Source organism: Solanum dulcamara, chromosome 2 (assembly GCF_947179165.1).
Source record: "Solanum dulcamara chromosome 2, daSolDulc1.2, whole genome shotgun sequence".
Classification (NCBI taxonomy): Eukaryota; Viridiplantae; Streptophyta; class Magnoliopsida; order Solanales; family Solanaceae; genus Solanum; species Solanum dulcamara.
Genome location: NC_077238.1, coordinates 76,026,706 through 76,040,705, shown reverse-complemented (window position 1 = coordinate 76,040,705; position 14,000 = coordinate 76,026,706). Strand labels below are relative to the sequence as shown.

General features: G+C 34.2%; 2 protein-coding genes across 2 annotated transcripts; one reads left to right on the top strand and one right to left on the bottom strand.

The window, feature by feature from the left end:
- The first annotated feature begins 637 nt into the window (after positions 1 to 637).
- Positions 638 to 2,273, top strand: LOC129880779 (HMG-Y-related protein B-like). Its single transcript, XM_055954971.1, has 2 exons — positions 638 to 794; positions 1,279 to 2,273. The coding sequence occupies exons 1-2, from the start codon at positions 753 to 755 to the stop codon at positions 1,756 to 1,758; spliced, it is 522 nt and encodes a 173-aa protein (XP_055810946.1). The 5' UTR covers positions 638 to 752; the 3' UTR covers positions 1,759 to 2,273.
- Positions 2,274 to 6,664: 4,391 nt separating this feature from the next.
- LOC129880778 (uncharacterized) lies at positions 6,665 to 12,414 on the bottom strand. The gene is made up of 6 exons (XM_055954970.1): positions 11,756 to 12,414; positions 10,858 to 11,036; positions 9,046 to 9,104; positions 8,799 to 8,927; positions 7,883 to 8,018; positions 6,665 to 7,288 (listed from the first exon to the last, which is right to left on the bottom strand). Exons 1-6 carry the CDS (start codon positions 12,273 to 12,275, stop codon positions 6,935 to 6,937), a joined length of 1,377 nt encoding a protein of 458 aa, XP_055810945.1. The 5' UTR covers positions 12,276 to 12,414; the 3' UTR covers positions 6,665 to 6,934.
- Between the last annotated feature and the right edge of the window lie 1,586 nt (positions 12,415 to 14,000).

Genomic DNA, 14,000 nt, shown 5'->3' with positions numbered 1-14,000 from the left:
GAATAAAGATAGTTTGCCCTGAGTTAGAATATAGAGTTGAAAGAGAATATCAACATATCAGTTCATTTTCATCAAAGATCAAGATCTCAATAAATTCTATTACTTTGCCTCTCTATGCTTTTGAGACAATTTCAAGTTGAAGTCAATCCACGAAGTCTAGCAAAAGATCACTCCTCATTCTGATATTTAAATTAACTAGAGATATTTTGAGAAGAAAGAGAAAAGTTATGAAACTCCAATCCCTAATTATATGATACTAAATAAATAGCAAAAAAAAGTGAAAATAATTATTCCATGCCAATTGAATTTCTTAGATGATTCCTTATGCCAAATTCTCCTCAAATCCTCAAAGTGCATAAGTGCCAATGACCCCATGATGATAATGTTTTATCATTGTTGGTGACCCACTACTAGATGGGCTTTACAAATCTTTTTCTCATAGGTGGGCTTAAAAAAAATTTCATTAGGTAATAAAAGTCCTATTGTTATCTTCTTGACTCACAAAAAGACAAAGAAAAGACACGTCATATATCCTTGTATCACAATGTAAGAAACATCCTCAACCGTTGGATTGTGTTCCTATCTTAAATTTTCAGCCACTCATCTACTATGAATATACCTTTATTCCAGATACTCTTTCTTTAATTCCTAAGTTATGAGTACTTGGTAGCAATTTTCAACTGTGCTTTTGAAGCTGACACTCTTTCTTTCTTGTAGGGACATCTGTAAAACTCTCTCTCTACTCTCTGTACATGGCTACTCAAAGCTTCAACCAGTTCCCATCTTACCCTGAGGTAAAAAACAAGATTTCAAGATTTACCTTTTTTCTTTTAGCATCTAATTGTTAACATTTTGAGTTCAGAATCAGCTTTCAAGGTTCTATATGTTAAAAAGATTTGATCTTTTTACATATATTTCAGTGTTTTTTCCTTAATTCTAGATGAAAGATGCAATCTTTGAAGATACATGCAAGAACCCTTGTTTCTTTAGCTTCATTGTAACATAAACACAAAAAAGATTCTAGCCTTCTGCCTTTGTTACTGTGTAAAAAAGTTTGAGGTTTTGTAACTGTAAGAACCCCAAATGAATTTTTGTTTTTTCCCAATTCCCTAGATTTTTTTTTGAAGAGAACAAAATGAGCAGTTTAAAGTGATTCTTTTTACTGCTTTGATGGCTCCCACCCACATGAGCATATATGATAATCAAGAATGCTTTTTAAAAATAGATCTGCATATGTTTGTCTCTTGAAAATGAAGTTTTGGGGTTTTGTTTTAACAGATGATTTATGAAGCCCTTGATGCACTAAATCAAGAAGGGGGTTCAAACAAGTCATCAATAATCAAGCACATTGAAACAAAGTATGGAGATCTGAATGAGGAGCTTTCAAAGATGCTACCTTTACATTTGGACAACATGAAGCAAAATGGAGACCTGATTTTCCTCAAGAACAATTATATCAAACCTGGTCCAGATGTTCCAGCAAAGAGGGGTCGTGGAAGGCCACCAAAACCCAAAGCTCCATTGCCACCTGGTGCAGTGGAATCTGTTGAATCTGCACCACCAAGGCCAAGAGGGCGCCCAAGAAAAGACCCCAATGCACCACCTACTTCCAAGAAGCCAAAGCCAGCACCTGTTGCTGGAGGTCCCAATTCAACAGATCTTGGTTCTACAACAGGGAGGCCTAGGGGTAGGCCTAGGAAAGTTAGGCCACAGCCTGCTCATGATGATGATGATGATGATGATGTTGAGGAAAGCTGAAAAATTGAAGGCTTGTTATTGGACTCTTGCTGATGGTGATGACTGTAATGACTTAGTTGTTTCCTCTTTTTTTTAGGTATTAGTAGTATTATCTTCTGTAATAGTTTCGGTAAGAATTGTCGTATTGTTACTAGGGAGTCATGGTTTCAAAGCTCTAGAAATAGTCTTTTCTTGCAGAAATGCAAGTTAAGACTACGTAGAATAAGACTAATTGTGGTCTCGGTTGGATTTGTTGTGGTATGACTAAGGGGTCATGGTTTTGAAGCTCTGCAAATAGTCTCTTGCAGAAACATAAAACTAATACAGTGTGCAATAGACTAATTGTGGTCCGGTTCTTTTTTGAACCCCGCACATAGTGTTAGTTTATTGGACCGGTCTTTTAATTAGTATTTTCTTCTTGGTTAATGCCCCTATTAGTTCTAGTAGATGTGCTTATAGGTTGGGGAATTGTGTACTTGTGTTAACTCTTTAGTCTGTAATCCTTGTCATATGTAATTGTTGCACTTTTCACTCTGTTTTCCGTGTGTTGATGCATCTTTTTGTAACTCTTGTCTCTTTACCATTGACCTCTCTTACTTTTTGAGTCCCAATATATGATTGATGAGTGGTTTAGGGACTCAAGTAATATGAAATTCAAGGTTTATTTAATTTACAATTTAAACTTTTTTTAGAAACTTTTAAGAGAAAACATTGGTTGGATACGGAGTTGGTTCTTGATGGTGACTACTAAACTGAGTTTTAAGATGGAGTTGAAGTTGAAAAAAGAAAAAAAAAAGTCAAGCGGATAATGAAATGAAGACATTGTAGTGGATAACAGGTTTTGTTGGACAAAAAACATCATGTGTACGAACTAGATTGTCTCTGTTTGAAGACATTATCTCTTATCCATGGAAATGTTTCATAATCATGTGTTTGTCTTAAAGGTCCCACTTGGGGTTGGAATCTTGATCTGTTATGACAAGTCCTTTGATGCCTCCTGGTGGGAGCAGCAGAGTGTTGGAATCTTCTTATGTGTCTGGAGCGAATAAAAGGGTCTAATTGTTGTTGGTGGAAGCATGTTGTTAAAGAATTTTTTTTAGTGTTTCTTGAGGTTTGTTGGGTGTGCGAATAAAGTATGATATAGAAAATTAATAAGAAAAATAACCTATATATAAGGTAGGAACACTCTTAACAATGTGAAGTTTCATAGGAAAAATCAAACTTGATCTAAAATGAATAATATTACATAACTAAAAGTCAGACGTCGCTACTTCTAGGCACAACCATCATCCTTGCTATAACCATTAACTATTCAACAACCATCATCCTCAGCTATAACTATAATCACCACCAATCATCATAGTTGGCCATTATCATCACCAACCACAAGAGCCATCAACACTATCGATAATAACCATTAGCTATCACTATATATCGTCAATCACCATTATCACGAATCGCCATCATTAGCTATTATTGTCATCTCCACAATTATTAGTTACCACCATCATTCATCGTTGCTAACCACTATTGTCAGCTACCATCACCATCAGTCATCCTCAATCAATTTTTATGTATATAAATAAAGACATTTTTTATAGTTTAGCCATTGAGAAAGCATAGTCATAATAATTTTAATTTAAATTTTAATACATCATCTTAATATTTAAATATAAATTCTAATTTAGATTTTTTAATTTTAATAAAAATAAATAAGGTCTTAGCCTAAGAACTATTGTTCCGTGGAATACCTGAATGATATGAGTGACACACAATAAATTTTCAAAGAAACCAACGAATGTACTTAATTTGAGGGGTAGATTAAGTGTACGAACAAAGTCCTACCTTCGATATTAATAAAGATAAGTGTTAAAAGCACACCTAAACTATTTTCTTTTTTTGAGTTTCATACCTAAATTATTAAGAGCGTGAGTTTCATACCTAAACTATCATTTATTACTTTGAGAAACACACTTATCTCTTCATGATTTCTGTACTACATTCTATTTTTTACTTAAAAAAATTGACTTCCATCTTTGTTAAAAATTAAATAAATTATTAGAAGTTAAAATTAAATATTAAAGTATTACTATCCCCCTCCCCCTATCCAAAATGGGGGGTAAAAAAAAAAAAAAAGTAAACAACATCACACTAAATAAGAGTTTTTTTTTTCTTTTTTCTTTTTGGCAAAAGTAACTCAAACAGAGTTTGCAAAAACTCAAAAACTCCCAACTCAACTTTCTAAATTTTCAAACAAGCGCCATATTTTCTTTTGCTATATTTGAATGCTCCAACAGCACGATTCCTAATAGTACAAATGGTCTTAAATTGGTTAATGGCCTACCTTATCAAGTATAGTTTTAAAGACAGTAGAAGCAGAAAACATTGAACAGAAATATCAAATTCAATAAATTTAGATAAGGGTTACTGTAAAGTTAGAAAATTGGCACATGTTAATCACCAGGACCACCCCAATTTTTTTTTTATATTTTTTAAAAAAATATCTTTTCAACAGAGAAAGATGCTGGACAACATGATGGTCCATCATTAAAGTCTCATCTTAGTACATTTTCTGTAGAATCTTTGCCATAGTTTTCACATTTGTTTTAGGTTAGGGACCACAAAACATGCTCCATTGTTTCACCATTGACATTCACTTGTTCAAAAGTCCTTGTTACTTCATCTTGAAATCATAAATTCAAGAAGGATAACATGGTTCAGGGGAAAATTAAACAAGTACTTGTCAATTTCTTGAATAAACCCGTTCCTAGAAAGTTTCTCTTAAAGCAGAAAAATTAAGAGTTATAGTAGTTTCAGCTAGCTATTCAATTCAAATGAATATCCTCTCTTTTCTTTCTACAATATGCCCAATAAAAGAGAAAAAGAAAGCCCAACATATCAAAGAGCGATGATACATATTATCAACGGTAACTAATGCAAGTGTTATGTGGACGATTTGATAGTCTTTCAAAAAACATCCATTTTTGGGGCATAATTCATGTATAGACACTTTAAATTGATCTCAACGGTAACTAAACACCCACTTTCATTGTGACCATCTAGACACTTCAACTTGACACAAGTGCATCTAGCGGACACCTTAACTTTGAAAATGCACATCTAGACACCTTTAAAGGGGTGCATTCTAGATGTGCATTTTCAAAGTTGGGGGTGTTTATGTGGTCAACTTAAACCAAACCAAGTTAAGGTGTTGAATTGAGCATTTTCAAAGTTGGGGTGTTCAGTTGCCAGTTGAGGCCGATGTCTATATTATCCTTTTTTTTTACTTCAAACTAGTCACAATTTTATAGCCACTTGAAAATACGCTTGTAAAAGAGGGGCTATGCCTGACCTTTTACTCCAAGGATTGAACTTGGTTAACAAAGTTCTAAAGCTAAAAAGCTAACTGCAAAAACTGAATACAAAGTGGCTATAAAGCTGAAAATTCAAGGTGGTTCATACGTAAGGGTGCTTGCTTTTTTCTTCTCGACTCTAAATGAAGGAAGTTGCCATCTATCGATATTTAACAGGTCTGTCCAGGTAGTTCTCCATAAGTATTTCTATATATACAGAGCTCTTCTTGGTTGTGACTAAGAGATGCCAACTTGTCAACAACTCGATTGGCTTAGTGTCGAGTTCTAATGTCATGTCTATTTACCAAAAGCTTTATCTCCTCCACTGTTTCCTAAATGAATAGTTCAGATGAACCTCTTCTATTTGTTGTTAATTATGTGAAACAAGAGAAGGGAAGAAAAGTGTTTCTAATGGTCATATACTCATATTAGGCAACTAGCTAACAGGTTTGGTCATGGCATGTACCAGATGCAATAAATACATAACATACGATATGGTCATAATACGCCAAGTTATAAATGTCTCTTTCAAATGTAAGTGATGAACAAGATTCCAATGACAAATAGGGCTACACATTTAGCCGTTTTGCTATGTCGAGTCTTCCGATTAAGACGGGAGAGAAAATTTCTATAAGATTGATATCAGGGTATTTGTCAAGTAATGAAGTAATTTGCAACATTTTAAAGGAAGCATATAGCCCTCATAGGAGGGCTAAGACGGATAAAGATAAAATCATATATTCGTCAAACGTAAGAATCATAACATGGCTAGATATTGTTTCAAGACGGGGCACATATGAAATTTTGATCTAGAGGCTAGAGCAGGCAGCAGCATCACATAGCTGGAAGAGAAAATACCATAACTCAATCACATTGACGAAAAATGCATTTCTAAGTTTGAGTATCTTTAACTGCAAACATACCTGAATCGTGGAGCGAGAGCTCTTCCACACGCAGGATCTTGGATTACTATGGCCGACTTTCGTCTTGGTTATACCAATTGGTCTCATAGTCATTTTATTCAAGCAAATACAAAGCCAAAATGGATAGTTTTTGTGTCTATTGTCCACTCTTCCTCCTGAATCAGAGGATCTATCATTGAGATAGACCAGGTGATAGCGAGTTTGCATTGATTGACAGAAAATTAGTTCTGATGGAATATGGCTTTGAGTAACCTGGGGAGATTTATAGTGACCTCTGATGGTAAGGTGAGGAATGGCCTATTTTCACGTCTAAATCGGGAGCCCAAAAAGGAGTTTCTATACAAATCAGATAATTAGGTAGAGATGCGTATTACCAAGAAATATTGCTACTGTTTTAACATATTTGGTTGGAAATCTGAACCACTACAGTATACTTAGACAAGTAATAGGAACAATGAATTCAAAAAAATGGATAAGGACTGGTACTTCATCTTCTATAGAGAAGTAACACATTTCCATAGCATCAATCAAAGAGGCTGACTTGTTTAAACTTGGCCATTCATCGTAATCGAATGATCAAGAATTATCCATCCCAGCACACACACTCGACAATGTGAAAGGAAAAAAGTTACAAGGCAAAGGGATAACAAATTGAGAGGATAAGTATCAGAAAACCAAATGAACATTATGAGTTCATGAACATGATTCTACAAGGAACTATAGCACAAAACAATTTGCAACTGCAACCGTACTTTTGACTGCAGATTTTACATTAACGGTGGCTGGCGTACAACAACAAGAAATTTTACAAGGCTATACAGATACAAAAGAATTATGAGTTGTTGGAACATGACTAATGCTTTTATCAAACATACAGCAATCATAGATAAAAGAGAGAAAAATCACCTTGGAACAGATTTGCTACTCGGGACCAGTTGCTTCTCTCTTTAATCGTAATTCCCCAGATTCTTCTCTATTGAAAAGCTTTTCAACTACTTCATTCCAGTTAGTTCTTCCATCACTTCCCCGGGCTTTGCTTGTGGATGCATCTTCGTCATGTTTTTGAGATGCCTCCAAAGTTATATCCTCCATGGGTTCTTCCTCTTTTTGTGTTGATGATTCCTCTTCCTCTACGCCCACAGCGTGTGGTATATTTAAACTGACGGCTCTTTCGAGTGCATCCTTGTGTTCTTTTTCTAAGGTCTTCAGTCTTTCAAATTTCTGCACTTTAGGGGGAGTAGTGGCAGTCTCCGCTGCACTAGCCTCCTTAAGTCTCTGCACGGAAGTATTTCCTCAACAAGATCAAAATCCTTTCAACACAAGAGGATTCATCTAGCCTACCCCAACTGATTTGGGATTGAGGCATAGTTGATTGATTGATTGATTAATGTAACCACTGAAAGAAAATGATAATGACTTGCAGACATGCAGATGTACACTGGTTCTGCTGCTATGCTCTTCGGGGATCTTAAAATTGAATATTTTAATGGAAAAAACGGACATTATAGTACCACTATATGCAACATATCCAGATGGTGAGTACAGTGTATTTTTAGACTTAAACATTGAAAGGCAATGATTACAACTTGTTTTCGGAATTCAGAGAAAAGCTGGAAGCTTCATATAGGTCGCAAAAGTTACACGTTTGATGAAAAAAGTTACACCTTCTAACAAAGGGACTCTTTTTTATGAAGACAGACATCCCTCTTATCAATGACAAAATGACTAGATTCATGTTTTTGTCTTTGGTAATTTTAGCGCGATAAAGTCAAGACATTTACTCCTTACATGTTCCATCCCCAAAATGGAATCATAGATGACCAACTACAGATTTCATTTCAAAGGAAAAAGAATGTTGATGTTACTTACTGCAAATGCCTTTTCAGATTCTTTTTCTATCCAAATGATTCCATGATCAGATGTAGCATTGCATGACAACACAATATGTTCAAATCTTCCATCAACTGGGATTGCAGTTCTAACATCTGGAGGGTACCTCCCACATCTGTCAAGCAGGAAATTACACATCAGGAGCACTAAAGCTTCACCGTTGTCGAAATATCATAACAAAAATGAAGAAAAGAGTGAGAGCTGCAATCACATCCAAGACGCCAGCGAATTAAAATGTCCTCTTGTTTTAGAGGAAAATGTTTTTGTGCAATCTTCTATGAAAATGTTTTATGTAGATTTATCCTATTCTGCAATCTACTACTATTTAATACTATAGAATATACAGATGATGATGCATTTCATATGGAACTTGTCAATAACATCTGCAATAATTCAGGGACCTAAGCATATCCTAATCCAAGCATTTAACAAGATGATCGGCAAAGAATAATGGCAAGATTGATAGTTTTGTGACCACAGCTGAAGAGCACATGAATCATTCAATATCGAGTATCAGACGTCATATAAATAGTAAGACCGTTTCCAGAAAAAAATGCTTCTTGGAGATCATAGCCACCAGGTATTTGGAATAACTCATACTAGTTGATAGTGGCAAAGATCAAACCCCAACACCAATTCGATAGACATATAAGCCAGGCTGTGAAACATAAATATGGAATCAAGAAAACAGAATATTAAGAAGATCGAAACATCACTAAGGGAGCCTATAATTTTTTATTTAGAAGACGGTAAGCAAAGCACACAATGACTACACGCAAAGTTTGGCGGTTCTGTGAAACTATTCGACAGAGGTTTTATTATATATATAATCACTAGTTTGCATTACTTTGACAGTAAATGACATACTAGTATTACTCATACGAATGTGGTTTACCTGCAAAATCTTCTTTCTACAATGTGATACATTCGGCCAGGCGCATAAAGTCTTCTTGGATCTCGAAGTTTTCTGCCCTCAGGGATGAAGGTATCTCTCAAGCATATCAAAAATATCAGGCAGGGTAAACTGTTGAAAGCATTAATGCCTGATATAAGAGATAATTATAGCAACCACTCAAAGGCAGAACATAAAGAACTCAAGGGCAGTGTTATGCACACACAGAGCGTATAAGAATTGTACTAACCAGAAGATGGACTTAAATACATCTTCAAGTGGTGTGGCTGTTCTTGGCAGGAAATCATCCTGTGGAAGAAAAAGTCATGGTACCATTGTTAATTCACATGAGTAACTAAAGAGCAGGCAAGCACATATATAATTATATCACAAATATTTTACTGAGACATTCCCAACTAATTTATCATAAGTAAAATAAAATAAAACCAGATATCCCAACAATTGTGCTGCCCAATGATTTAAGTTTAACTAATCACTAGCTGCAAGAATGAGTAAGTTATTAGTTCATCCGTAGTTACCCTGTATTCTGAGCATCAAGTGATAATTTCGTCATTAAAGATCACAAGTAATGGCATGGGTAAAAGAGACAACAAAATTGTAAGAACAACTATTTCAATTAAGATTTGGCATATGTTTGGTCCTTCAAGATATTGTCTATAAAGAGAAGCCAATCCTCTGAGAGTGGTATGAAAAAATGACCAAGGAGAATCCTATTCTAAACGAAAAGGATGAGAGGTAGGCGTTATTTTAGCGGCGGAGTCAAATGATTACGAGATAAACAATGAGACAAAGGACAACACTTAAACAATTTACTTTGACTAAATGGAAGTCTGCTTCTTAAACAATTTACTTTGACTAAATGGAAGTCTGATGGTAGAAATTCCACAGTATACCGTTTTTCCATCTAGGGGGTGGATCGAAGGGATTACGGCGAAGAACTTCTTTAATGTAGCACTTCATCAGTAGGAATTGAAGAGAGGATAGAATATAAGCCTAATTGTTCTTTTTTAAATCGCCTCAGTACCATGGACCAAGGGACAGCCAGAGAAAGAGCAACACAATAGAAGAGTTGCTTCAATCAACCACAACTACCGTCAGCAATTCATGGAGGTAGTGCAAAACTAGTTCAAAAGAGATGATTTTTTTTTTTCAACGTCAAAGGAGATAAATAAGAAAGGGAAAAAAAAGAGGAGATATTGCTAAAGAAATGCAACAACCACCCAAGTCATGGCATAGTAAATTCACCAGAAGCGCATTTTGTCTGTTTATTTATCACTTAAAGAAAACAAACAAGCAGATCAGTAAAAGCTAAAGGAAAGAAGCCATCTAATTCATTGCATAGCATACACATTCTGACCACTCACAATTTCCCATGTTATTTTTTCTTCTTGCTTTACTTTTATTTTTGTCTCTTTGAAAGGTGAAAATTCGGGTTAGATCCACTACAGTGAACCAAAGGTGTGTTAATCACTTCATCCTTGATATGAATACCTTTTGTTTATAATTTTCTTCTCTAATACTAACATAAGACACGGATAGTCAAGATTCAATTCGCTGTAAATCAAAAGAAAGATACACTGATCATTACTTCGTTATTTAGGTAGAATTTGCAGCCTGCTCATCCGATCCTGCCCAATAGTTTTCAGCTAAATCAACTCGGTGCATTATCTTATTCTATTACCATCCTAGTCCATCTCTCTATCCCAGTAAAATCTACAAAAGGACCATGCATTAGAACATCTTCTTTAAGCATAACTTTAGCTGAATCTATTATGGGTTAGGCTCTTTGGATAGATCGCCTTAAGGCTATGAAGGCCATTCAACAATAGGCGAGCTACTTCGTACTATGCTTAAGATGAGCAAGAAAATAAGCTGATTTTGGCTTTGCATAAGCATTCTCACCATGTGTGTATGCAACATATAAAGATAGTGTCTTTCGATTCAAATTACATATCTAATCTAAAATTTTTCTTCAAAATATGAAATTCATGTTACGTCTACACCCAATGACGTTAAATTTTGAATTAGCTATGACACTCACCTGCAATATGACTGAGTGTATTACATCAGCATACTTAACAGCCAAGTTGAGTGACATACATCTTGCTGGTGCAACTGCATAACACCTAACAAGATTCCTTGGAATCCCCCCTAACCTATCTTTATGATTCACCACAATTATTGTGAGCAACGACGCCACACCAGAACCCAAAGAATGCCCTGCAAATAGTGGCAGCAAAAATCAACCATTTTTAAGTAATCCACCCAATCACTCAAGTCTAAATAGGTTTCAATTGGTTAAAATGCAACTCAAATCCAAAAATATAAAATTTTATTGAGATTGAAGATTGTATAAATTTAGAAGAATTTAATCTAAGGGCCCGTTTGGACATCTATTTCAAATAAGTGATTTGAAATCATGTTGATTTGAAGTTGAAATTTTGTTTGGACTTGCCATTTAAATTTCTTAAGTTGTAACTTCTTTTTTTTTATAAACATGAAAACCTCATGATTAGTGAAAACTATCAAATTTCTTCAATTCTTATACAATCTTACCAAATGAGCAAATCATAGTTCACAAATCAGATATTGAAATACCCAGACACTCCTAACACACCGAATAAAGAAATCACATATCTCCATGTTCCTTGTGATTACAAACTTTCAAGTACACATAATTTTATAAAGATTCACAGGTAACTAAGTAGATATTCTTTGATAAGATCCTTCCACCTGACACAAACGATCTCTTCTTCACGCCAAGTATGAGTCTTTTTTTGCAAATATAAAATTATGGATTCTTTTTTTTTTTTTTTGGTCAAGTTTTATTTTTAAAAAAATTGAAATCACAGGAAGTACAAGTCAAACTTATTGGAAAATTTAAAATCATGATTTCAAGTTGAAATTGAACGATTTGTGCAGCTGAAATTGAAATTTACCTGCAAATATCATTTTGTAGCTCCTTCCATTGTCAATCCATAGCTTACTCAAAGTCTCAGACTCATTATTCAAAACCCAAATAGCAGATTTCAACAACCCATGATGTACATATCCTCCATCAAACATCTGTTTCCCCAATCTATTATCCAACAATACTTTGTAATCACTTTCATTAAGTAAATTTAAGCCTCGAATAGCAAGCACAATCTCCCGGTGATCATGATCACAGTAGATCAAATACGGCGGCGCCCGACCCGAGGTTTGTTCATAAGTGACCCGTTTTATCACCCAATCCGGGTTTAACCGGTACCCTCCCGGCGGCGGGAATTTGGGTTTATGGAGATTTGGTTCGTACACAGCTAGAATTGTACGGCAAAGACGTGGAACTGGTTCGAATTCTTCGTAAGTTGCTTCCGGCCACGTGGCACTGTCGTCATTGCCGATGTAGGTGCAGCGCTTCCATGCCCAACGGAGACAACCAACAACCAAAACACACTCAACTCCACAAGCAACTGACATTAATTACCGTTTTTAGTTGAGCTTTCAACCAATAAAACAATAATGTGCGCGGGCGGCTCAATAGAATTAGTTTATGGAAAATTGGGAGAAAGTTGCTGGAAGTTTCACGTGGGTATTTGTAACGATTCACTGTATAGAGAGGATTCTGCTTCTTTGTCGTCTAAGTATCTGTTAAATGGTCCCAACAACACTTATTGTCCTCTCGGTTAGTCCAATAATTTAAGCATTTGACTTCTTTTTTTTCCAAAAGAGAACATTTATCATTTTGTTCAGATCTATTCTTACTGTTTTAATTAGTGAAATATTTTTTAAGAAAATTAAAAATAATTTAGATAGATACTCTTATGATACCAAGTATTAGATGTTGAGGTTTATAAAAAATTAGAGTAAGGTTAGAACTAATCGTTTTGGTCGTCCTTGCATGAGCATTTGTGACATTCAAATTTTGTTGTGTACTTGAATCTTCCCGTGCCACTCTCTCAAGGTTTATTTTTTTACCCTACCTTATATCATTACTACTTTGTGTACTTCATTCATTTTAATTTATTTATTTGATTTTAATTTAATATGGAATTTAATAAAATTTGAATCATGTGATTTTAAATTAAAAATATGTAAAAATATGTCAAATTACTCCTTAATCTTATGATTTTTTTAAATATGTCACGTGAAGAATTACAATTAAGGAGTTGCAAAATATATATATATATATATATATATTTTAAATGGATTAAGAAAAGTGTAAGACAAATAAATTAAAACAGAAAAAATATTTAGATAAATTCATAAAAAAACTAGACAAATATTTTTATCATATCTTCTAAATTTCACTATATTTTAAAAATAATTACATAATCTCTCGCCTTCTTTTTCTCATTTTCTCCCCTCTTTGTGCTCACCCCCTCTATCCCTTTTTCTCTCGCTCCACGATTGTCAAAAAATTCAGTAATTCTTCTTAGTTCATTAATGCTTATCTGAAATGCACTAGCCTAATCTTTATTTTTTAATGAAAAAATCTTAATTATTTAATGAACCGGAAGATATGTTCCCACCAAATGGTTAATTTAGGCTTTTTACCATCTTTGATACTAGAATTAAAGATATATATATCTATAGACGAATATATTAGATATTTGACACTCAATATCCACTACACGATTCACTACATATTTGATATAGAATACACTAATGAAATTGATATTGAATGTATTGGATGAAATTAATTTTGAATACACAGATATATGAAATTGATCTACTGAATACATAAATATATAAAATTATAAAACTCAAATACATTGTAAACTATATATACGGAGAAGGAGAGGGATGAGAGAAGGAGAAAAGCGAGTGAGATAAGAGAGAGAGAAAGAGTTTGTATATCTAGATACATGCAAATCACACTTGAATATAATGAATCTAAAATAAATTACACTTAAAAATTAATTTACATCTATTTAAGATATACATATCTATCCGATCTATACATATATTTGAAACAATATTTTTCTAATAGAAAATATAATTTGGAAAACTGTAAGTAACGGAGACAACCAACGATCAACACACACTCAACCCCCACAAGAAACTGACATCAGTCAATTACCGTTAGGTCAGCTTCAATTAATACACAACAACAATGTGCAAGTATTATAAGTACAGCTCAATAAAAATTAATTGTCTAACCATTTCTTGAATAGAATGTAAAATTATTTTTTGGATTCTTCA